The 26,679-nt window shown below is 45.3% G+C and overlaps 1 protein-coding gene across 2 annotated transcripts in view; it reads right to left on the reverse strand.

Annotated features, from left to right (window-relative positions):
* The window catches only part of podxl2 (podocalyxin-like 2), a 59,395-nt gene that overhangs the window by 12,642 nt on the left and 20,074 nt on the right, over positions 1–26,679 (reverse strand). The window contains exons 2-4 of one of the 2 annotated variants that reach the window (XM_043707600.1): positions 20,137–20,412; positions 9,794–10,359; positions 5,569–5,643 (exon numbers count right to left, since the gene is read on the reverse strand). In XM_043707600.1, coding sequence (XP_043563535.1) covers positions 5,569–5,643; positions 9,794–10,359; positions 20,137–20,412 — 917 coding nt within the window. The remainder of the gene's footprint in view (positions 1–5,568; positions 5,644–9,793; positions 10,360–20,136; positions 20,413–26,679) is intronic. The other variant, XM_043707601.1, reaches the window with a different exon arrangement.

Below are 26,679 nucleotides of genomic sequence, written 5' to 3' on the forward strand. Positions count from 1 at the left end.
AATGAAAACAGCCTCAAGTCCCTCAGCTTTTCTTTATAAGACTTTCCTGCCATACCAGGCAACATCCTAGTAAATCTCCTCTGAACCCTTTCCAAAGATTCCACATCCTTCCTATAATGCAGCGGCCAGAACTGTATGCAATACTCCAAGTGCGGCCACACCAGAGTTGTGTACAGCTGTAACATGACTTCATTGCTCCAAAATTCAATCCCTCTACCAATAAAACCTAATACACCGTATGCCTTCTTAACAGCTCTATCAACCTGGCTTGCAACTTTCAGGAATCTATGCACATGGACACCGAGATCTCTCTGTTCATCTACACTACCAAGAATCTTACCATTCGCCCAGTACTCTGCATTCCTGTTACTCCTTCCAAAGTGAATCACCTCACACTTTTCTACATTAAACTCCATTTGCCACCTCTCAGCCCAGCTCTGCAGCTTATCTATGTCTCTCTGTAACCTGCAACATCCTTCAGCACTATCCACAACTCCACCAACCGTAGTGTCATCCGCAAATTTACTAACCCATCCTTCTACGCCCTCATCCAGATCATTTATAAAAATGACAAACAACAGTGGACCCAAAACTGATCCTTGCAGTACACCACTAGTAACTCAACTCCAGGATGAACATTTCCCATCAACCATCATCCTCTGTCTTCTTACAACTAGCCAATTTCTGGTCCAAACCACTAAATACCCTCATTCCCATGCCTCCGTATTTTCTGCAACAGCCTACTGTGGGGAATCTTATCACCAGCTTTACTGTAATCCATAGACACCACATCAACCGCTTTACCCTCATCTACCTGTTCGGTCACCTTCTCAAAGGACTCGGTAAGATTTGTGAGGCATGACCTACCCTTCACAAAACCGTATTGACCATCCCTAATGAAATGATTCCTTTCTAGATGATTATAAATCCTATCTCTTATAATCCTTTCCAACACTTTACCCACAACTGAAGTAAGGCTCACTGGTCTATAACTACCAGGATTGTCTCTACTCCCGTTCTTGAACAAAGGGACATTTGCTATCCTCCAGTCTTCTGGCACTATTCCTGTAGACAATGACGACATAAAGGTCAAAGCCAAAGACCCTGCAATCTCCTCCCTGGCTTCCCAGAGAATCCTAGGATAAATCCCATCTGGCTCAGGGAACTTATCTATTTTCACACATTCCAGAATTGCTAACACCTCCTCCTTGTGAACTTCAATCCCATCTAGTCTAATAATGTCTTTCTCAGTATTTTCAACAACATTGTCTTTTTCCAGTGTGAATACTGACGAAAAATATTCATTTAGCGCTTCTCCCATCTCCTCGGACTCCATGCACAACTTCACTTGACTGGCCCTAACCTTACTCTAGTCATTCTTTTATTCCTGTCATACCTATAGAAAGCTTTAGGGTTTTCCTCAATCCTACCTGCCAAAGACTTCTCATGTGCTCCCCAGGCTCTTCTTAGCTCTTTCTGTAGGTCCTTCCTGGCTAACTTTTAACTCTCACGTGCCCTAACTGAGTCTTCACGTCCCATCCTCATATAAACTTTCTTCTTTCTATCGAGATTCAACTTCTTTAGTAAACCACTGTTCCCTCGCTCAACCACTTCCTCCCTGCCTGACAGGTACATACGTATCAAGGACCCGCAGTAGCTGTTCCTTGAATAGGCTCCGCATTTCAAGTGTGCGCATCCCCTGCAGTTTCCTTTCCTATCCTATGCATCCTATATCTTGCCTAATCACAAAATAATTGCTTTTCCCCCAGCAATAACTCTTTCCCTGTGGTATATGTCTATCCCTTTCCATCGCTAAAGTAAACTGAATTGTGGTCACTATCACCAAAGTGCTCACCTACCTCCAAATCTACACCTGCCCTGGTTCATTACCCAATACCAAATCCAATGTAGCCTTGCCTCTTGTTGGCCTATCTACATACTGTGTCAGGAAACCCTCCTGCACACATTGGACTAAAACTGACCCATCTAAAGTACCTGGGCTATAGTGTTTCCAGTTAATATTCGGTAAGTTAAAGTCCCCCATAACAACTACCCTGTTACTCCCGTTCCTATCCAGAATCATCTTTGCAATCCTTTCCTCTATTTGGAACTATTTGGAGGCCTATAGAGAACTCCCAACAGGTGACTTCTTTCCTATTTCTAACTTCAGCCAATAATATCTCAGTAGATTTGCCCTCATCAAACATCCTTTCTGCCACCGTAATACTGTCCTTGACTAACAATGCCACACCACCCCCTTCCCTGTTCTTACTGAAACATCTAAATCCCGGAGCCTGCAACAACTATTTCTGTCCCTTCTCTACCCATGTCTCCAAAATGGCCACAACATCGAAGTCCCAGGTACCAACGCATTCTGCAAGTTATTCTGGATGCTCCTAGTGTTGAAGTAGACATATTTCAAACCACCTTCCTGATTGCTGGTACACGACTGCGACCTTGAAACCTTACTGATGACCTCACTACTCTCAATGTCCTGCACACTGGAGCGACAATTCAGGTTCCCATCTCCCTGCTGAATTAATTTAAACCCTCCCAAAGAGCATTAACAAATTTTCCTTCCCAGGATATTGGTACCCCTCTGGTTCAGGTGTAGACCATCCCTTTTGTAGAGGTCTCACCCACCCCAAATTGAGCTCCAAATATCCAGGTATCTGAATCCCTCTTTTCTGCACCAACCCTGTAGTCAAATGTTCAACTGATCTTTCTCCTTATTCCTCACCTCACTAGCATGTGGCACGGGTAACAAACCAGAGATAACAACTCTTTTTGTTCTAGCTCTAAGCTTCCACCCTAGCTCCCTGAATTTCTGCCTTAAATCCCCATCTCTCTTCCTACCAACACTGTGGGTGCCTGTGTGGACCACGACTTGGGGCTGCTCCCCCTTCCCCTTAAGGATCCCGAAAACACAATCCGAGACATCATGGACCCAGGCACCTGGGAGACAACACACCAGCCACAAGTCTCTCTCGTTTCCACAGAACCTCCTATCTGACCCCCTAACAATGGAGTCCCCAAAGACTAATGCTCTACTCCTCTTCCCTCTTCCCTTCTGAGCAATAGGGACAGACTCGATGACAGAAGCCTGTAACCCATGGCTTACTCCTGATAAGAACCCCCCCCCAACAGTATCCAAAATGGTATCCCTTGTTATTGAGGGGAACAGCCAAAGGGGATCCTGCACTGTCTGCCTGCTCCTTTTCCATCCCCTGACAGTAACCCATCTACCATTTTCCTGTACTTGAGGTATGACTGCCTCCCTGTAACTCCTCTCAATTACTCCCTTAGCCTCCTGAATGATCGGAAGTTCATCCAGCACCAGTTCCAATTCCCTAATGCGGTTTCCGAGGAGCTGGAGTTGGGGGCACTTCCCACAGATGCAGTCAGCAGGGACACGAGCGGTGACCCTTACCTCCCACATTCTACAGGAGGAGCATTCAACTGCCCTAACGTTCATACCCACTGTTATGAATTCCCAATGAGACCATTGGAAGAAAAACCTAGAACTGGCGCACAGTACGGTTTTGTTTGGTTAGAGGAGGAGTACCTGAGTAGTGTTTCAGGTAAATCAACTGGCCAAATATATTACTTCACTTACTCAGCCATCCCGTGTCCACTCCTGTTCAGCGTGTGTTCCACCTATTCATGAGGTAAGTTGTTAACGGATTTATTTACCTTCCCGGCAGCCCCCAGGTCCTCGCTCTCACTCCTCCCACTGCTGCTGAAAATGCAGGCCGCTGACGCTTGAGTTAATCCCCTTTGTATGATCTGCCTGTACTGCTTGCAAAACAAAACTTTTCACTGTACTCAGGTAAATGTGAACAGGTTGAATAAAAATATTTAAATGTAGAAGCTAATGTTGGTGCTGTTTGATGGTATCACCAAGAGGCTGCCCCTAGATGAGAAGCTGGTGGGGGCCAATGCAATGATCAGAGTAATGATTCTACATTGGTCAAGGAATTCAAGGCATCTACACAGAAATCTCAGCACTACATACACTGACGAAGAAATGGGAACACTGCTTCAGGCTGCTGAGAAACACGGGCCTATGAATAAGCCATCAGTATGTCCACTGGTTACCCTAGCAACCACCAAGTCAGTCATCAGGCAACTTTCCATCAACCACTTTCAAAAATCTCCCCGAGCCCTTTGCTTTGACTGTGTTGTCTTTCCTAGGGTCAATATTCATCCTTCAAAAGCACCACAAAAATAAACTTTTCACAGCCATATGTCATCCCCAAGTGCTTCCACTGCCAGTCAGGTCAGGCCTGTTTTATCTTGAGGCAGACTTCAGATTACTGGCACAGGGCAAACTCCCACAATGTCAATGAGGTAATGATGAGATGGTCAATTTTAATGTTGTGAAACTGATTTGATTTGCTTTATTGTTGTCACATGTACCTGAGTAAGTGAAAAGTTTTATTTGCGAGCAGTGCAAGCAGATCATAACATACAAGGACATACAGATCATAGTGTCCTTAGAACGAGGTATACAAGGTTATGGCTACAAGGAAGTGCACAAAGCAAGATCAACATTAAACTTGAAATTAGAGGTCCATTCAGCAGTTTAATAACAGTAGGGAAGAAGCTGTTCTAGAAACAAAAACAGAAGTTGCCAGAAAAGCTCAGCAGATCTGGTAGTATCTATGCAGAGAAGCTGTTCTTGAACCTGTTTGTGCATGTGTTCAATCTTCTAACAAGTTTATAAAAGAAACAAATGCGACATGAGACAAGATTTATTCCTGTAGCCAGTTTGGATCTCAAATGCATTTGCCAGTAGTGTCAACAAGTCATAGAGGTCTACAGTACAGAAAAGGGCCTTTTGGTCTATCCAATTGCACTGGTCAAAAGTGAGCACCTACCAATTGTGATCCCATCTCCCAACCTTTAGCCTTGTATGCCTTAGCATCACAAGTACACATCAGAATACTTATAATGAGAGTTTCTGTCTCTACCACCCTTCCAGGCAGCATGATGGAACCAGTTTCAATCAAAGTATTTGAAAAGGAATTAGATGGTTATTGGGAAAGGATCAGTGCACAGGGTTACAGGGAGAAGGCAGGAAAATGGCACGAAATGAGCTGCTCATTCTGATAGGGTTGCAGACATGATGGGCTGAATGGCCTCCTTCTGCACTGTAACAATTCTGTGATTCTGAATCGAGGGAGGGAGATTGACCAGGATTCTGTTGGAAACTGCACTCCCATTTTAACCACCTGAGACAGGAGACAGGCACCCTCCTCTTAAAGCTGGCACCTCTGACAGGGAAAGTTCAAAGGAGATGTGAGGGGTAAGTGTTTTACACAGAGAGTGGTCGGAGTCTGGGGGATGCTGCCGGGGTGATGGTGGAAACAGATACAATAGGGGTGTTTCAGGGACTACGGTATTAGAGAAGCACATGAATATGCATGGAATGGAGGGATATGGACCAAGGGCAGGCAGATGGGATTAGATTAATTTGGTGTCACATTCAGCACAACATCATGCTGTACAGTCCTATGTTCTAACACTACCCCAGCACCATCTCCTCCCCACATGTTCAATACTCACACATTCAGTGTTTTCAGTCATGTTCAGGATAACGTAATTCCTTCCAGCTAATTTGCTCCAGTCTCTGCAAATAACCTGTTGAAGACAAGTGCAAGAAATAGGTCAGTCACAGCAGAGCCAGAGGTGGACAATATGCAACGGCTCGTATTACCAGAGGGGCACAGCTTTAAAACTATTGCACACTGCGGCCAAAGCAGGTTGAGATACAGCTTTAAGAAACCTTTCAGAAACAATCAAGGTCATACCAGGAGCGACGCTCATCTGGAAGGCAGGGTGACCATTTGTGAAGTGAAAATAGAAACTGCTACATTATTCAGCAGGTCAGGCAGCAGCTGAGAGCACAGAAACAGAGTAAGGGGAAGCAATAGCCCAATAATATAATCGCTAGATTCTTAATCCTGAGACTGAGTGAAGACATTTCTCCTTATCTCAGTCACAGTGTGGCTCAGTGGTTAGCACTGCTGCCTCACAGCACCTGGGACCCTGGTTCAATCCCAGCCTTGGACAACTGTCCGTATGAAGTCTCTTTTTGTGTCTACCTCTGGGTGCTCTGATTTCCTCCCACAATCCAAAGATATGCAGGTTAAATGGATTGGCTATGGTAAATGCAGGGTTACAGTAATAGGGGGTGGGCCTGGGTGGGATGCTCTTGGAGGGGGTCAGTGTGTACTTCATGGGCTGGATGGCCTGCTTCCACACTCCTATGGAATGGTCTACCCCATATCCTGAGACTGTGGCTCATGGTTCTGAACTCCATGGTTTTAGGGAACATCCTTCCTGCATTTCTCCTGTTGGAATTTTATAGTGAGACCTCCCCCGCCAACCCTCACTTATTCTAATCTCCAGTGAATATAGTCCTAACTGATCCAGTCTGTCGTCTGCCAATCCTGTCATCTCAGGAATCAGTCTGATAAACCTTTGTTGTACTTCCGTTATAACCAAAACATCCTTCCTCAGATAAGGAGACCAAAACTACACACAATACCACTATGGTCTAGAAGCATAAGAGCAGCAGATACATGGGAACACCACCTCCTGCAGGTTCCCCTCCACCATCCTGACTTGAAAATACATTGCCATTCCTTCACTGTCACCCAGACAAAATCCTAGAACTCCCTCCCTAAGGGCATTGTGGGTATCCTGCATACAATGCGGGTATACAAGAAGGCAGCTCACCACCACCTCCTCATGGGGCGATTAAGTATGGGTGACAAATACTGGGCTACCAACAATGTCTACATCCCATGAACAAATGAAGGCATGTGAGATGGAAGAATCTAAATTTATTGATATACCCGTGATATACCTGAAATGAAGAATCTTTGGTGCTGCAGGAAAAGTGTGTAGGTTGATGGTGGCTGTAGGAGTGGGACTGATGACCAATTTGAAAAGGCAAGCACAAGCAGCTAGGAGCTGAATGGCCTCCTTCTGCTGCTTCAACCCAGTGGCCAGGCAGCTACGAGTGGACTGCCAGCCAACAGCAGGAGAACAGCTGGGCACCAAATTAACTACCCCATCAACACAGCAGAGCGGACGACGGTAACCATGACGACAGTCTCGGCCTACATTTCCCTGGAGGACGTACTGCAGGTGGCAGTGGTTGGGATCTGAATGAGGGTATGATTATAATAAACCCAAGTAATTAAATAACGGGTCAGCAGTACACAAGCAGAGCCTCATCGTGACAGGAATAAATCAAAATAATACCAGCCTGTCCCTGACAAGTCAAGCTTAGAAAACTGTCCATCTCTGATAGGCGTTATTCCCAGCTGTGTTCTGTATGTAGCAGCTGATTTTGAATCATTGTGACAGCCTGCAAGATAGTGGGGGAAAAGATATCTATAGAACCCAACGCTATCAGATCAGAAGGATATTCATCATGGTCTAACTATAAGTAGATTTATCAGGAAATGAAGGCCCTGTTCATTTTTTTAAAAATTCATTCACAGAATGTGGGTGCCACTAGCTAGGCCAGCATTTATTGCCCACTCCTAGTTGCCCAGGGGGGCAATTAAGAGTCAACCACATTGCTGTGGGTCTGGACTCACATGTAGGCCAGACCACATAAGGATGACAGTTTCCTTCCCTAAAGGACATTAGTGAACCAGATGGATTCCCCCAACAATCGACAATGGATTCATGGTCATCATTAGATTCTTAATTCCAGATTTTCTTTTGAATTCAAATCCCCCCATCTGCCGTAGCAGGATTCAAACTCGAGTCCCCAGAACATTATCTGCGTCTCTGGATTAACAGTGTTGAAAATTGTAGTGCTGGAAAAGTACAGCAAGTCAGGCAGCATCCGAGGAGCAGGCGAATCAAACTTTCACGCATTCCTGATGAAGGGGTTATGCCCGAAATGACAATTCCCCTGCTCCTCGGATGCTGCCTGACCTGCTGTGCTTTTCCAGTGGCACAATTTTTGACTCTGATCTCCAGCACCTGCAGTCCTCACTTTCTCTGGATTAACAATCCAGCGATGATACCGTAAGGCTATCGCTTCTCCATAACACAACTCAGATGGAGATAAGGGGTAGTGTTGCCTCAAGGATTGTCCAGAGAATTTTATTTTTAAATTATTCACGAGCTTCAGCCAGCATTTACTGTTGATCTCTAGTGGCCCATGAGACAGTTAAAAGCCACTCATAGACCAGCCCAGGTGAGGATGCCTGATGCCCTTCGGGAACCAGAATAGGTTTTAGTAACAATCAACTATAGTTACATGGTCACCACCATCCCAGTTATTCAAGATAATTAGCACAAGGATCAGAGAGGAAGATGAGGTGTAATCCTGTAGTGCAGTGAGATTAAGGCAGGTTCAACAGTAACTTTTGAAAGAGAATTAATTGGGTAGGTACTCGAAAGTAAAGACAATTGTAGAGCTGTGGAGAAAGGTCACATGGTAAATGGAGTTTCATGCAGAAAAGTGTGAAGGAGTAACAGGAATACAGAGTACTGGGCTAATGGTAAGACTCTTGGTCATGTGGATGAGCAGCGATCTTTGTGTCCATGTCCATGTACAGCGCCAGAGACCCGGGTTCAATTCCCGCCTCAGGCGACTGACTGTGTGGAGTTTGCACGTTCTCCCCGTGTCTGCGTGGGTTTCCTCCGGGTGCTCCGGTTTCCTCCCACAGTCCAAAGATGTGCAGGGTCAGGTGAATTGGCCATACTAAATTGCCCGTAGTGTTAGGTAAGGGGTAAATGTAGGGGTATGGGTAGGTTCGCTTCGGCGGGTCGGTGTGGACTTGTTGGGCCGAAGGGCCTGTTTCCACACTGTAATGTAATGTAATCTAATCTAATCCCTGAAAGTTGCATCCCAGGTTATTACGGTTGTTAAGAAGGCGTACAGTCTGTTAGCTTTCATTGGTAGAGGGATTGTGTTTCGGAGCCACGAGATCATGCCGCTGCTGTACAAAACTCTGGTGTACACACTTGGAGTATTGCATACAGTTCTAGTTGCTGCATTATAGGATGGACTTGGAAAGGGTGCAGAGGAGATTTACCAGGATGTTGCCTGGTATGGAAGAAGGTCTTATGAAGAAAGGCTGAGGGATTGAGGCTGTTTTTGTTAGAGAGAAGAAGCTTAAGAGGTGACTTAATAGAAACATACAAGATGATCAGAAATTAGATAGGGTGGACAGTGAGAACTTTCTTTCTCGGATAGTGATGGCTAGCACGAGGGAAATAGATTTAAATTGAGGGGTTTTAGAAATAGGACAGATGTCAGAGGTAGTTTCTTTGCTCAGAGAGTAGTAGGGACGTGGAACAGTAGTGGACCTGCCAATATTAAGGACATTTAAATGGTCACTGGATAAACATACGGACGAGAATGGAATAGTGTAGGTTAGATGGGCTTTAGATTAGTTTCACAGGTCGGCACAACATCGAGGGCCGAAGGGCCTGTACTGCACTGTAATGTTTTACATTCAATAACTACAGTCTGTTGCAATATAGTGCAATAGTTCCATTCCCATGTGACATTGTGTTGTAAGCAGATTGTGTAATAGCAGCACCATTCAAACCAATGGGACCGGAATCACCTTAGGTAAGGAAAGTTCGCATTCGACAAATAATGGTCTAAATTCTTCAATCTTGAAGAAACACATGTTATAGCAGAACAGACTGTAATCTCTTCCAAAAAGCTAGTATATGCACTATGGGCCAAATGGCCTCTCACTGTGCTATAGGATTCTAAGCTACAGGTTGTAGTATTTACAGTCCTCACCTGTTTGGGGCCCAGAGGTTCCTCCCTGGCTGTGGTGGGTTTGGTACTAAAGGCATCCTTTGGAGTGGACCCTGGCTCCGCTGATGGACCTTCTAGCCCAGGCGGATGCTCAGGGTCCATCCCGGTGGAACCTGCCCCCTCCCAGTCAGTGACTGTGGCAACCGATCCGCTGAGCGCTGTGCTGCTGGGTGGGAACGGGGACGATGGCAGCAAGGGGTAGGATGTAGCAACAGTTGTGGGAAAGTCCGAGGCAGCAGTTGGCAGGTCTGGTGTGCTCGTTGCAGATGTCAGAGCCTCAGTGCTGTCCCTTCGATCAGCGGAATCAGATTCCGACGTTGGGGTGCTGTCATCTGGGGAGTCCCCATCAGGGCTGTCTGCTGCCAGGCCGGGTCTAGTGATCAGGGCACCAGTTGGTGAGCTGGAGGTCACTGCCTGCTCCCCAGTCTGGCCTGATGGTCCGGACCTGGTGCTTGGAGATACCCAGGCCTGTGGTAAGGAAACGAATGCACCGATTTCACCCGATTCAACAGTTTCAGCAATGGGCAGAGGGTCAGGTGTACTGGAGTCTGAAACGAGAGGTTAGCCAACATATGCATTAATTCACATTGAACAGAAGGCCAGTCAGCCCATCTTGCTTATGCCAGCCAGTTGAAAGAGCTGTCCAATTTGTTCCACATTCCAAGATTTTAGTCATTACCCTGCAATTTTCTCCTCCACTTAGCTAAAGTAACCCCACCTTTTAAAAGAGGAGGGAGAGAAAAAAAACGGGAAATGTGTGGGTTAGGTGGATTAACTGTGGAAAATGCAGGGTTACAGGGATAGCGTATGGGGGTCAGGGTGGGATGCTCTTTGGAGGGTTGGTGTGGACCCAGTGGGCCAAATGGCCTGCTTCCACACTGTAGGGGTTCTATGATTCTAAGTTTCTCTGTTAGTACAGAAGGTATTCAGTACTGCATTAACACAGAAGAAAAGAATATTTATGGCATGTAAGGAGGCCATTTGGTCTATCATGTCTGGTAAAGATAAAGTCACTTGTTTGGGGCCCAGAGGTTCCTCCCTGACTGTGGTGGGTCTGGTACTAATGGCATCCTTGGGAGCGGACCCTGGCTCCACTGATGGACCTTCCAGCTCTGGGACAAAGGTATTTGTCCCAGAGGGTTACTCCCTCGTTAGAGAGAGAGAGAAGACTACTGGTGGTTTAACCTGAGGGTCACCAGACCTCAGGTGAGGGGCAAGATTGAGAAGGAGGGTCCTTCACAGTAACCACAGCCAGTATGGAGACCGAATCCATGGTGTTGGCATTACACTATATCACAAACCAGTCATCCAACCAACTGAGCTAACTGACCCCCACATCTGTGCTAGCCAAGCAAAAACAAATGCAGCCTGATTACAACTCCCTGCTTTTGGTCAAAACGTAAGTATGGCATTTTTTAATATTTCAAATTTGTGATGAACACTTTAGCCCTTCCCACCATTTCAAGCATTAAACTCTAAATTTTCACTATCCTGAAAACGTTCTTCAACGTTCCTCTAAATTCTCCTTTGATTATTTAAAATCTGTGCACGTTAGTTACTGACCTCTCTGCTGTGTGTGTCATTGATCTTCTTATCCATTCTACCCTTCCAGAAAATTGTGGCATTTAATTGCATTTACATAAGACATAGGAGCAGAGAAAGGCCACTCAGCCCATCAAGTCCGCTCCACCTGCATTGATACCATGGCTGATCTGATAATCCTCAGGAGATGCACAGTGGCCCAGTGGCCCAGTGGTTAGCACTGCTGCCTCACAGCGCCAGGGACCCGGGTTCGATTCCAGCCTCGGGCGACTGTCGGTGTGGAGTTTGCACATTCTCCCTGTGGCTATGTGGGTTTCCTCCGGGCGGTCCAGTTTTCTCCCAAAGTCCAAAGGTGTGCAGGTTAGGTGGACTGGCCATGATAAATTGAGCTGAAAATGTGTTGCTGGAAAAGCGCAGCAGGTCAGGCAGCATCCAAGGAACAGGAGAATCGACGTTTCGGGCATAAGCCCTTCTTCAGGCATGATAAATTGCCTATCGTGTCCAGAGATATGTAGGTTAGGTGGAATTAGCCATGGGAAATGTAAGGTTACAGGGGTAGGGCCTGGGTGGATTGCTCTTCAGAGGATTGGTGTTGACCCAAGAGCCAAATGGCCTGCTCCTACACTGTAGGGATTCTATGATTCCATCTTCCTGACTCTGGCCCATAACGCACTGAGCAATAAACGTCTACACTGAGCTTTAGTATAGTGAAACATTTTAATACACTCTACAGAAGCACTAATTTGAAGTAATTTCTACAATCTGCTCAATCTGACCTGAACCAGCTAGATCAATCCTGTAGAACATAGAACATAACAGCGCAGTACAGGCCCTTCGGCCCTCGATGTTGCGCCGCCCTGTCATACCAATCTGAAGCCCATCCCACCTACACTATTCCATGTACGTCCATATGCCTGTCCAATGACGACTTAAATGCACTTAAACTTGGCGAATCTACTACCGTTGCAGGCAAAGCATTCCATACCCTTACTACTCTCTGAGTAAAGAAACTACCTCTGACATCTGTCTTATACCAATCTCCCCTCACTTTAAAGTTGTGTCCCCTTGTGTTTGCCGTCCCCATACTTGGAAAAAGGCTCTCACTGTTCACCTTAACCCTCTGATTAACTTGTATGTCTCTATTAAGTCACTTCTCAACCTTCTTCTCTCGAACGAGAACAGCCTCAAGGCCCTCAGCCTTTCCTCATAAGACATTCAAGAACAGTAAGTGACTCATCTTTTGGTTCCCCAATGCCTATCTACAAACCACAAAGCAGAGGTCAGACAGATTACAACATTCAGGATGCTTGACACTATTCAGGAACTGAAGCAGCCTCCTTAATTGACACTCCATTAACCTACCTTCAATATTTACTCCTACCACTAACGCACAATAGCAGCAGTATCTACCATTGCACTGCAATAACTCACCAAGGCTCTTGTGACAGCACTATCCAAACCCACAACTCATCCACCTAGAAGGACAAAGGCATCAGATACAAGGGAACAATCACCCCCACAAATTCCCCAACAAGCCACTCACCATCCTGACTTGGAAATCTATCACCATTTCTTCTCTGACACTGGGGTCAAAATTCCAGAATTCATTCCCTAACCCAGCACTGTGGGTGGCCGAACACCACACAGACTGTAGCTGTTCAGAAAGGCTGTTTACCATCATCATTCATAAGAGCAACTTGGGATGGGCAGTAAATGCTGGCCCAACTGGTGATGCCCACATTTGCAAGAACAAAAAAAAGTCACCAAAAAAATATTTGCGGGGCATTTCCTGAGGATTGAGGGCAGAGTCCTTGTGCATTTTTTTTAGATTACTTACAGTGTGGAAACAGGCCCTTCGGCCCAACAAGTCCACAACAATCCGCCGAAGCGCAACCCACCGAGACCCATTCCCCTACATTTACCCCTAGCACTACGGGCAATTTCCCATGGCCAATTCACCTACCTGCACATTTTGGACTGTGGGAGGAAACTGGAGCACCCGGAGGAAACCCATGCAGACATGGGAGAATGTGCAAACTCCACACAAAGAGTCGCCTGAGGTGGGTCTCTGGTGCTGTGAGGCAGCAGTGCTAACCATTGTGCCACTGTGCCGCCCATATTTATGGCTGAGATGGATAGATTCTTGATCAGTCGGAGAATCAAGGATTATAGGGAAAGGGCAGGAAAGTGAACGTGAGGAATGTTGGATCAGCCTCAGAGTCATAGAGTCACAGAGTCATACAGCATAGAAACAGACCCATCAGTCCAACTCGTCCATGCCAACCAGATATCATTACCTAATCTAGTCCACTTGCCAGCACCTGGCTCATATCCCTCCAAACCCTTCCTATTCATATACCCATCAGATGCCTTTTGAATGTTGCAAATGTATCAGCCTTCACCATTTCCTCTGGCAGCTCATTCCAGACACTTACCATCCTGTGCGTGAAGAAGTTGCCCTTTAGGTCCCTTTTATATCCTTCCCCTCTCACACTAAACCTATGCCCCTCTAATTCTGAACACCCCTCCACCCCAGGGAAAAGACTTTGCTTATTTATCCTATCCATGCCCCTCATGATTTTATAAATCTCTGTAAGGTCACCCCTCAGCCTCCGATGCTCCAGGGAAAACAGCCCCAGCCTGTTCAGCCTCTCCCTATAGCTCAAATCCTCCAGCCCTGGCAACATCATTGTAAATCTTTTCTGAACCCTTTCAAGTTTCAAAGCATCCTTCCAATAGGAAGGAGACCAGAATTGCACGCAATATTCCAACAGTGGCCTAATTAATGTCCTGTACAGCCACAACATAACCTCCCAACTCCTGTATTCAATACTCTGACCAATAAAGGAAAGCATACCAAACGCCTTCTTCACTATCCTATCTACCTGAGACTCCACTTTCAAGGAGCTATGAACCTGCACTCCAAGGTCTCTTTGTTCAGCAACACTCCCTAGGACCTTATCATTAAGCGTATAAGTCCTGCTAAGACTGCTTTCCCAAAATGCAGCACCTCGCATTTATTTAAATTAAACTCTGTCACTCCTCAGCCCATTGGCCCATCTGATCAAGATCCCGTTGTAATCTGAAGTAACCTTCTTCGCTGTCCACTACACCTCCAATTTTGGTGTCATCTTCAAACTCACTAACTATACCTCCTATGTTCACATCCAAACTGTTTATACAAATGACAAAAAGTAGTGGACCCAGCACTGATTGTTGTGGCACTACACTGGTCATAGGCCTCCAGTCTGAAAAACAACCCTCCAACACCACCCTCTGTCTTCTACCTTTGAGCCAGTTGTGTATCGAAATGGCGAGTACTCCCTGAATTCTGTGAGATCTAACCTTGCTCACCAGCCTCCCATAGGGAACTTTATCGAACACTGTATTGAAGTCCATATAGATTAAGTCCACTGCTCTGCCCTCATCAATCCTCTTTGTTACTTCTTCAAAAAACTCAATCAAGTTTGTGAGACATGATTTCTCAAGCACAAAGCCATGTTGACTTTCCCTAATCAGTCCTTGCCTTTCCAAATACGTGTACATCCTGTCCTTCAAGATTCCCTCCAACAACTTACCACCAACGTCAGGCTCACCGGTTGATAACCTGGCTTGTCTTTACTATCTTTCTTAAGTAGTGGCACCTTTGCCAACCTCCAGTCTTCCGGCACCTCACTTGTGACTATCGATGATACAAATATCTCAGCAAGGGCCCAGCAATCACTTCTCTAGCTTCCCGAAGAGTTCTAGGGTACACCTGATCAGGTCCTGGGGATTTATCCACTTTTATGTGTTTCAAGACATCCCGCACTTGCTCTTTGAAAACATGGACATTTTTCAAGATGTCACCATCTATTTCCTCACATTGTATATATTCCAAGTTCTTCTCCACAGTAAACACTGATGCAAAATACTCGTTTAGTATCTCCCACATCTCCTGCGACTCCACACAAAGGCTGCCTTGCTGATCTTTGAGGAGCATCATCCGCTCCCTTTTGTCCTTAATGTATTTGTAAAAACCCTTTGGAGTATCCTTAACCCTATTTGCCAAACCTATCTCATGTCCCCTTCTTGCCATCCTGATTTCCCTCTTAAGTATACTCCTACTATCTTTATACTCTTCGAAGGATTCACTCGATCTATCCTATCTATACCTGACATATGCTTCCTTCTTTTTCTGAATAAAACCCTCAATTTCTCTAGTCATCCAGCACTTCCTACACCTACCAGCCTTTCCTTCACCCTAACAAGAATATACTTTCTCTGGACTCTAGTTATCTCATTTCTGAAGGCTTCCCATTTTCCAGCCGTCCCTTTACCTGGGAACATTTGCCCCCAGTCAGCTTTTGAAAGTTCTTGCCTAATACCGTCAAAATTAGTCTTCCTCCAATTTAGAACTTCAACTGTTAGATCTGGTTTATTCTTTTCTATTAAACTAATAGAATTATGTTCGCTGGCCCGAAAGTGCTCACTCACTGACACCTCAGTCACCTGTCCTGCCTTATTTCCCAAGAGTAGGTCAAGGTTTGCACCTTCTCTAGTAGCTACATCCACATACTGAATCAGAAAATTGTCTTGTACACTCTTAAAAAATTCCTCTCCATCTAAACCCTTAACACTATGGCCGTCCCAGTCTATGTTTGGAAAGTTAAAATTTCTGACCATAACCACCCTATTATTCTTTCAGATAATTGAAATCTCCTTACAAATTTGCTTCTCAATTTCCCGTTGACTATTGGGAGGGGGGGGGGGGGGGGGGGTGGTATATAATACAATCACAATAAGATGACCATCCCTTTCTTATTTCTCAGTTCCACCCAAATAACTTCCCTGGATGTATTTCCAGGAATATCCTCTCTGCATACATCTGTTATGCTATCCCTTATCAAAAATACCACTCCCCCTCCTCTCTTGCCTCCCTTTCTGTCCTTCCTGTAGCATTTTGTATCCTGGAACATTAAGCTGCCAGTCCTGTCCATCCCTGAGCCTCATTTCTGTAATTTCTATGATATCCCAGTCCCATTGTCCTAACCATGGTCTCTTGCATTATAATAAATGCAGTTTAATTTATCAGTCCTACCCTGTTCTCTGCTTTGTTCCTGCCTGTCCTGATTGTTTGACTCACTTCTTTTCTCAACTGTACCAGTCTCAGATTGATCTCTTTGCACACTATCTCCCTGGGTGCCAAACCCCAGCGCCCCCCCCTATTCTTTTACATTCACCTAAGCAGCTCTACCAAATCTCCCTGCCAGTAAATTAGTCCCCTTCTGATTCAGATCTGATCCAAAACAGCATACTTGTTGGAAGTGGGGATAGCCACAGAAGACTCCTGTATTACCTGCCTACCTAGTCAGGTTAACCCATCTACCTGACTGTATCCCTGGCATTTCTCCCTTCCAAGAACTGCCATCCATCACACCCCCAGCTCTTGCAAATTCCTTATTGCCTCTAACTGTCACTCTAATCGATCCATTCGATCTGACAGGATTCACAACCAACGACATTTATTGCAGATATATTCCACAGTAACCTATAAACCCTCTTGAAACTCCCACATCCAACAAGAGCATATCACTCTACTAAAGGCCATTTTTCTCCTTCCAATCTACAGATCCAAAAAATAGCACTGTCTTATTGCTCGACAAAAGGAGTTGGAAGTTTGGATTAGGAATTGGCTGGCTGGAAGAAGACAGAGGGTAGTAATTGATGGTAAAGGTTAATCTTGGAGTGCTGTTACTAATGGTGTTCCGCAAGGATCTGTTTTGGGACCATTGCTGTTTGTCATTTTTATAAATGACCTGGAGGAGGGGCTAGAAGGTTGGGTGAGCAAGTTTGCGGATGATACGAAAGTCGGTGGAGTTGTTGACAGTGAGGAAGGATGTGGCAGGTTACAGCGGGATATAGATAAGCTGCAGAACTGGGCAGAAAGGTGGCAAATGGAGTTCAATGTAGCTAAGTGTGAGGTGATTCACTTTGGTAAGAGTAACAAAAAGATGGGGTACTGGGCTAATGGTCGGATACTTGGTAGTGTGGATGAGCAGAGGGATCTTGGTGTCCATATAAACAGATCTTTGAAAGTTGCCACCCAGGTAAATAGTGCGGTGAAGAAGGCATATGGGCAACTGGCTTTTATTGGTAGAGGAATTGAGTTCCGGAGTCCTGAGATCATGTTGCAGTTGTATAAGACTCTGGTGTGGCCGCATCTGGAGTATTGTGTGCAGTTTTTGTCGCCATACTATAGGAAGGATGTGGCGGCACTGGAACGGGTGCAGAGGAAGTTTACCAGGATGTTGCCTGGTATGGTAGGAAGATCGTATGAGGAAAGGCTGAGGCACTTGGGGTTGTTTTCATTGGAGAAAAGAAGGTTTAGGGGTGACTTGATAGAGGTGTACAAGATGATTAGGGGTTTAGATAGGGTTGACCGTGAGAACATTTTTCCACGTATGGAGTCAGCTATTACGAGGGGGCATAGCTTTAAATTAAGGTGTGGTAGGTATAGGACAGATGTTAGGGGTAGGTTCTTTACTCAGCGAGTCGTGAGTTCATGGAATGCACTGCCAGTAGCAGTGGTGGACTCTCCCTCTTTATGGGCATTTAAGCGGGCATTGGATAGGCATATGGAGGATAGTGGGCTAGTGTAGGTTAGGTGGGCTTGGATCGGCGCAACATTGAGGGCCAAAGGGCCTGTACTGCGCTGTATTCTTCTATGTTCTATGTTCTAAAACACTGCTCCAGGCTAACTTAATACTTATGGCTTATATTTTGAAAATTTAATCAAGAGACAGATCCCAATAAAAACATATAATCAAGAAAAAACCCACTCTACTCACTATTGTAAATTTACAGCATGGATATACTTAAAATTATTCACTTATCTGTTTCTATGCTGTGATCCTCGAAGATTAGTTGTGAATTTCACTGTTTGTGAATTTTTCCCAGACACATTCCAATGTCCAGCAATACATGAATTCAAACAGCAAAGGCAGTAACTGTGCAGATTCACTGCTGTGTCAGTTAGCAGTGTAGGTTTCTTTCTCTCTCACCCCCTTACAGACCATGTTCTCACTGCCTTTGTCTGTCTTTCTCCCTTTTAAAGGTACCATTGTTTTGACAAATTTTTCTCCAAAGTTCCAAAACAATGCAACAGCATATGAAACAATAATTGCTGCTCCTGGAATTCGAGGAAATCACCTCCAACATCTAAAATACCTTAAAAAGGAGCAGCTGTTACAACTACAATTTTTTCCCATCCTCCATCTTGGATTACCCAGAACCCTTGATCCTAATGAATGGAGGAGCAGGCTCAAGGCGCCAAATGGCCTACTCCTATTCGTATTCCTTATAGTCTTATAGCCATAGCAACCAAGTCCTTAAGCTCCAATTGGTCGCACAGAGGTCCCAGTATATAAATGTAGGTCAATTGTCCTTAGTTGTGACTGGGCAGTTCAATGCTTTTCTTTGTTTACAGCATCTACTTGTTGCACTAAAGATGAGGATCGAGTAAGGATAAGATGCCAGTAGGGCCTTATTTTCCTAAGAAGCTTATCTAAGTATCACACAATGAGAAACCAGAATAATGCGATGGGGTTGTTTTCGATAGAGAAACAATTTCTCAGAACAATTCAATCGAGATACTCGGGAAGCCCCGAAGAAAGCAAAACTGAAATAGTGCTTTTGCCTCCACGAAGGCGGTCACAAGGTGTAGAGTCCTGAAGGACAAATCCACCCCCCAGCACTTTGCACAGGAGCTGGAGCTCTGCATATTGCCCTGTCCACCATCTACAAGACACATGTCAGGAGTGTGATAAAATCTTCCCCATTTGCCTGGGGCTGAGTGCAGCTCCAACAACACTCAAGAGGCTTGACAAATTCCAAGCAATGAACATCTCCAACATTTCAGAGTCTAACCACCTCTTGTTGACATCCAATGGTAACAACAGTACTGAATGCCCCTCTGTCAACATCCTGGGGGCAGGCTTACCATTGATCAAAAGCTGAATTGGATTAGCCATACAACAAGAGTGGATACGAGAACAGGCCAGAAACTAGTAATCCTGCAGCAAGTAACTCACCTCATGACTCCCGAAAGCCTGTACACCATCTGAAAGGCACAAGTCAGGAGTTCATGGAATATTCCCCACTTGCCTGGATGGGTGCAGCCCCATCCAAATTCAGGAGAGTCAGTACCATTCAGACCCGAAACATCGATTTTCCTGCTCCTTAGATGCTGCCTGACCTTCTGTGCTTTTCCAGCACCACTCTAATGTCGACTCTGGTTTCCAGCATCTGCAGTCCTTGTTTTTACCATTCAGAATTAAACAATCTGGTTGACTGGCACTTTCCCCACCACCCCCCCAACACTCAATAACTTGTACTTAGAGTAACTTATGAAACCTCCTTAGCAACCTCCAAACCAATGACCATTTCTAACTAGAAAGGGAGGGGCAGAAGATGCACCCCCTCTAAGCCACTCATGTGTCAGCATTCCTACAGTGTCGTTGGGTCAAATTCCTAGAATTCCCTTCTTAAGGGCATTGTGAGCTACCTACAGCACAAGGACTGCAGTGGTTCAAGATGGCAGCTCACCACCGCCTTCTCAAGGGGCAACTAGGGATAGACAATAAATACTGACCCAGCCAGCAACACCCATCTCCAAAGAGCAAATATCAGAAAGGATGTTGTTTCATTCACCCAACTATTCTCCTGGTGAATGTGAATGCCAAGCAGGTAAGAGCCATGACACCTGCACACTTTGTAACATAGACCTTTACAGGAAATCTCACCTGAGGAAAGTTTTGGCTCTTCATGGACTCCACCATTCCAGGCAGGTGAGCTGCTAAATTCTTCATGGAAGCCTTCCCCCGCTGGTGATATTTCGGCCACTGATCCGCCCACCCTGCCATCCTTGGTCCACAACGCAACTGTTTCCACATCCGCTGATGTGAGGTCCAAAAAATAAGACATGGTGGTGAGCTCCTTCCCTGGAGCAGCCATGAGTAGGCCAGTGACTGCCTCTCCAGCCATTGCAAACACAGAGCTTAACGTACCTACACAAAAAACTGAGGGGAAGATCCAACAAAATTAGCAGCTGTTTGAGGAAAAAAATATAACCCCATGCAGCCTACAATGTCCTTCTACAGACCAATATGCTATCTCCTTTTCAATCTCCCCGAATCAATCCATCAACCCTCGTGTGGAATCGACACTGGGTAATAGAACATGATGGGCCAAAGGGTCTCCTTCTGTGCCATAACAATTCTGTCACCTCCCTCTTCTGTATCTAATATACGGCATTGATATCTACAGCTGAAAAGGTTCCAATCTTGTGTTATGTTGGTGGCTGCAGCTGTTTGAAAAGGAGGGAGCTATAATTGGCCTGACAGCTCATGTCTATGGAAGTGGAGTGTGTCAGGTCGGGGGGAGTTATTGGGCACTGCAACTCTTTGCACGTTCTGCTGAAAAACCACGCTTGGGTGGTAATCAGGAGAGGGGCCTACGTGGGCTCAACTATGACAGCATCCAACAGGAATGCTGTGGGAGTGTGCTTGTTATTTTCTTGAGATGGATTCCAAGGGGGAGATGTCAAGTCTGGCTTGTGCATTTGGAAAACCATCTCAGCGCCACCCGGTGTTACACACCGAGCACTAAGGCATAACCTGGTTGTTTCAGACTTGGAACCAAACATCGAGAGAATTCTCAGACTGATTAATTCCAGACTGATTCCTGAGATCAGGACTGACTAGTGCAGACAGACTGGATCAATTAGTACTGTAACCAGTGAGGTTTTGAAGAATGGAGGGCAGAATCTCACAGAAACCTAGAAAATTCTAACAGGATGAGACAGGGTAAACACAGGAAGGATGATTGGGGAGTTCAGAACCAAACGTCACAATTTAAGGATATGGGGAAGCAATGGCCTAATAATATTATTGCTGGAGCATTATCCCAGAAACACAGAGTAATGTTCTGGGGACACAGGTTCAAATCCTGCCATGGTAGGTGGTGAAACTTGAGTTCAACAAACATCTGGAAGTAAGTGTCTAATAATGACCATTTGTCGATTATCAGAAAAAACCCATCTGGTTCACTAATCCCCTTCGGGTAAGGAAGTCTGCCATCCTCACCTGGTCTGGACTACATGTGACTCCACGGCAATCAAAGAACCCCTACAGTATGGAAGCAGACCATTCAGCTCATCAGGTCCACGCCAACCCTCCAAAGAGAATACCATCCACCTACCCATGCATTTCCCATGGTTAATCCACCTGACCTGCACATCTTTTGATTGTGGGAGGAAACTGGAGCACCCGGAGGAAACCCACACAGGCACGGGAGAACATGCTAACTCCACAAGTACAGCCACCTGAGGCAATCCAACACCGGAACCTCCACATCACAGTTTTTAGATTAGATAAAATACTTTAGATTACTTACTGTGTGGAAACAGGCCCTTCGGCCCAACAAGTCCATATCGACCCTGCGAACAGCAACCCACCCAGACCCATTCCCCTAGATTTACCCCTTCACCTAACACTACGGGAAATTTAGCATGGCCAATTCACCTAACCTGCACATTTTTGGACTTTGGGAGGAAACCGGAGCACCCGGAGGAAACCCACGCAGACACAGGGAGAACTTGCAAACTCCACACAAACAGTTGCCTGAGGCAGGAATTGGACCCGGGTCTCTGGCACTGTGAGGCAACAGTGCTAACCGCTGTGCCACCGTGCCACCCACATTTCACACAGAATCTCACACCTCGCCCTGAACAGAACAGACTGGGCCTCAATCTAACTTCTCATCTGAAAGGTGGTGCCTCTGACAGGGTAGCACTCCCTCAGCCGGGCGTGTCGGGTGTGATTTCTGCGCTCAGGTCTTTGGGAGGTGAAACCCACACTTGCTGACTCAGAGATAAGAGTGCCACCCCCTGGACTGACAGCAAACTGTCAAGAGAAGAATCTGATCCTATCATTGATGGGTGGTGGAGCTGTAGCGTGTGGGCAGATCATCATAATGTGGGCAAGCTGAAAGGTCAACACAGTTTGACAGCCTGTTTTGTTTTGCCAGCACACGAGTGTGGGTGGTGAGCATCACCCAGAAAGACAGAGCACAAGGTTTAATGTTAACAAGCAACTCCTCTGCAAAGCAGCTGCTGGGAGGACACTTCACTCTATTTCCTAAAATTAGTCCTCATGTGACCAACGTTAATCAACAAAGACAGAGCTTGAAAAAAACTGTGACAACCTGGAAGATTGAGAATGTTAAACAAAAAGACTACATAAGTCTTCCTGCCTGCACCTTGATCTCCCTCAGCAATTAAAGGCACATTCCCACACAGCTCAGGGTTAATTAAAGGCACAGTCGCACATAGCTCAGGGTTAATTAAAGGCACAGTCGCACACAGCTCAGGGTTAATGAAATGGACAGTACCACACCTCATGGTTAATTAAAAGGACAGTACCAAACGGTTCAGGGTTAATTAAAGGGACAGTATTGCACAGCTCAGGGTTAATTAAAGGGACTGTCCCACACAGCTCGGGGTTAATTAAAGAGACCATAACACACAGCTCAGGGTTAATTAAAGAGACTGTCCCACACAGCTCAGGGTTAATTAAAGGGACCATAACACACAGCTCAGGGTTAATTAAAGGGACTGTCCCACACAGCTCAGGGTTAATTAAAGGGACTGTCCCACACAGGTCAGTTTTAAAGTGACTCTACCACACAACTAGGGTGAATTAAACAGACTATCCAACACAGGTCAGGGTTAATTAAAGGGACAGTTCCACACCTCATGGTTAATTAAAAGGACAGTACCAAACGGTTAATTAAAAGGAATTGTACCACACAGCTCAGGGTTAATTAAATGGACAGTTCCACATAGCTCAGGGTTAATTAAAAGGAATTGTACCACACAGCTCAGGGTTAATTAAAGGGACAGTTCCACATAGCTCAGGGTTAATTAAAGGGACAATACCACACAGCTCAGGATTAATTAAAAGGAACTGTGCCACACTGCTCAGGGTTAATTAAAGGGACAGTTCCACACAGCTCAGGGTTAATTAAAAGGAATTGTACCACACAGCTCAGGGTTAATTAAAAGGACAGTTCCACATAGCTCAGGATTAATTAAAGGGACAGTACCACACAGCTCAGGGTTAATTAAAGGGACAGTTCCACAAAGCTCAGGGTTAATTAAAGGGACAGTTCCACACAGCTCAGGGTTAATTAAAAGGAATTGTACCACACAGCTCAGGGTTAATTAAAGGGACAGTTCCACACAGCTCAGGGTTAATTAAAAGGAATTGTATCACACAGCTCAGGGTTAATTAAAAGGACAGTTCCACATAGCTCAGGATTAATTAAAGGGACAGTACCACACAGCTCAGGGTTAATTAAAAGGAACTGTGCCACACAGCTCAGGGTTAATTAAAGGGACAGTTCCACACAGCTCAGGGTTAATTAAAAGGAACTGTGCCACACAGCTCAGGGTTAATTAAAGGGACAGTTCCACACAGCTCAGGGTTAATTAAAGGGACTGTGCCACACAGCTCACAGGATAGCGCCACAGTGTTCATAGGATAATAAAGGGTCAGCACATTGTTCGGAGGGTAATTAAAGAGCCAGCACCAACTCCACCTTCTCAAGGGCAACTGGCGATGGACATTTATTGCTGGCCAGCAGCGATAGCTACATCCCACGTGTGGATTAAAAAACACTGCTCCCAACTAAATAAAGGGACAGCACTACAGTGTTTACAGTTAATTAAAGGGACAGTGGCACACTGCTAACAGGATAATTACAGGGGCAACACCTCAAGTGTTATTCAGCACTAACACCATTAAGTCAAAAAGACAATCTGCCCATCACACAGATGTGTGACCCATACAGGTATGATGCTCGGTATGTAAGCTGTATGTCACAAAGACTAGTAGAAAGTATCAACAGCTTGTTGATTTGGCTGCTCACAACAAGCAAAGTTCTGACTGTATCCAACTACACATACAAAATACACAATACTAGAATCTGACATCTGATGTGATCCCTTGACTGGATAGCATTTGCAAAATAGTCCTGAGTGTGTGAAGAATTACACTGCCAACCTTAGAATCTTACCGCACGGAAACAGACCCTTCAGATCCAACCAGTCCATGCCAACCAGGTTTCCAAACTAAACTAGTCCCATCTGCATGCATTTGACCTATATCCTTCCAAACCCTTCCTATTCATGTGTCTATCCAAATGTCTTTTAAATGTTGTTAGAATTGTCAGGTGGATTCTCAGTGTGATGCACTTGCACGTACTAAAAGCTACATATTTTAATAGGAATAGAGGAACGTTGGGACAAGAGTAAGGTATTTATCCCATTGAGCTCCATAACATTTTACACCATTGGTGATGAGAAACCTCCCAACCTCCACTTTAAAACTGAGCTTCCCTAACACACAGAATTCTGTTTACAGACAGAAGGAACATGTACACACACTGCGCCTGTTTCACATGTACACACACTGCGCCTGTTTCACATGTACATACACTGCGCCTGTTTCACACATACACACACTGCGCCTGTTTCACACGTACACACACTGCGCCTGTTTCACATGTACACACACTGCGCCTGTTTCAACTCAACAAAATGGCTGGAAGCCGTTCACTGGTTCATTTCTCAGACAAATCAGAGTCAACCTGCCTGGTTCAAAATATCAACAGAGCTTGGCAGTTAATTGTCAGTCATTGCTAACTGGTGTATTCTCCATAGCCACACTTCCACAAATCAATGTCTACTTCCAGTCAATCAGTGTTCTCCAGCTATACAGTATAAATGTTATTTGCTTGCCCTTTACTTTGATAATCCTTGCAAGCTATCCTGATGAGAGCAAGACAAATAGCTTTGACAAAATGTGCCTTTTTCAATGTATTAGTTCACTCAACGGAGTGTTCACCGTCCAGGCCAGCATTTATTGCCTCACTGTAATCGCTCTTGAAGCTGGTGGTGACCTGCCAGTAGCTACAATCCAGGTGGTGTACGTACATCCATGGAAAAGAGGGGGACGTCTAGGATTTGGGCCCAGCAACACTGAAGGATCATTTATACATTCCCAAATCAGGATAGTGTGTGGATTGAAAGGGATGTTGCAGGCAGTGGTGTTCCCATGGAACTGCTGACCTTGCCCTTCTGAATAGAAATGGTGGAGAATTTGGAAGGTGCTGTTGAAAGAGACTCAGCAAATTTACCACAGTGGTAGGGTTCAGACACAAACTGGTCCAAACTCCAAGTTTCCACAAAGTAGTGCTCAGGAGACTCCCACCCAAAGCAGGATGGTTGGGAGGATTAGAAAATCATTTGGATATCAAACAATGCTAATGGTATAAGCATCTGACGAAGTGTTCTTGGTTCACACTAAAGAAGGACTGAGCTACGAAGACAGTGATCAAAAGTAGCGAAGGAGAATTAGAGAGGAATTAAAAAAAATTGTGCATTTTTCTGTTCACTTTTTACTTGAGCAGGATAGTGAGAAAAAGGGGGTTTAAGCAGCAAATGTAACTTTCAGGATTACTGACAGAAAGGGTTGGCAGCAGCTATGAGGAGAGAGGAGGAAGGGGAAGGGAATGCAAGCAAGAATGAGGATCAATTCAAGAGAAAACTGGTTCACATTCTCAAGCTGAGAGGAACAAAGCTCTCTGAGCCACTGTTTTATAATAGATGACATGGGTCAGATCCCATCAGCTGTGTCTTTGCTAGACCTCCAGAGAGATTGAACTGGAACTGTTGCCCTGGGTATTAAATTAAGCAGCTTGTCGTATTTGTCTGCTGGTCATGGATTGTGCTGGCTAGGAATTTCATTCACATTAAACCAATTAAGAATGCACTTTCTGATATTGTCCAAGGACAATTGCCAGTTACATGGCACTCTGGATTTGATCCTCTGTTCAAGGAGGCCAGCATCATTTTTTTTCCCAACTACACAAAGGAGGCCCTCTTGGTGATGGCCTGGATCTATGGTCAGAAGGTTGTCTTGGGGTCAGATAGAGGGCCAAAGTCTGATTCAACTGTGGTCAGAGGGGGTGTGGGGGTAGCAGTTGGGGATTGGTTAGTTCAGTCGGCTGAACGGCTGGTTTGCAATGCAGTGCAACACCAACAGCACAGGTTCAATTCTGAACTGGCTAAAGTTACCATAAAGGTTGAGGTGCGGTGATCTTCAGGTCAAAGCAGCTCTATGGTTCGCTGGGACTGTGGTGACTTCCCCTTTCGTTGTGATGGAAACATATGAGTTAGGAGCAGGATTGGTCATTTGGCATCTTGAGTTTGCTCCTCCATTCAC

The sequence above is a fragment of the Chiloscyllium plagiosum genome, chromosome 18 (assembly GCF_004010195.1).
Source record: "Chiloscyllium plagiosum isolate BGI_BamShark_2017 chromosome 18, ASM401019v2, whole genome shotgun sequence".
Lineage (NCBI taxonomy): Eukaryota > Metazoa > Chordata > Chondrichthyes > Orectolobiformes > Hemiscylliidae > Chiloscyllium > Chiloscyllium plagiosum.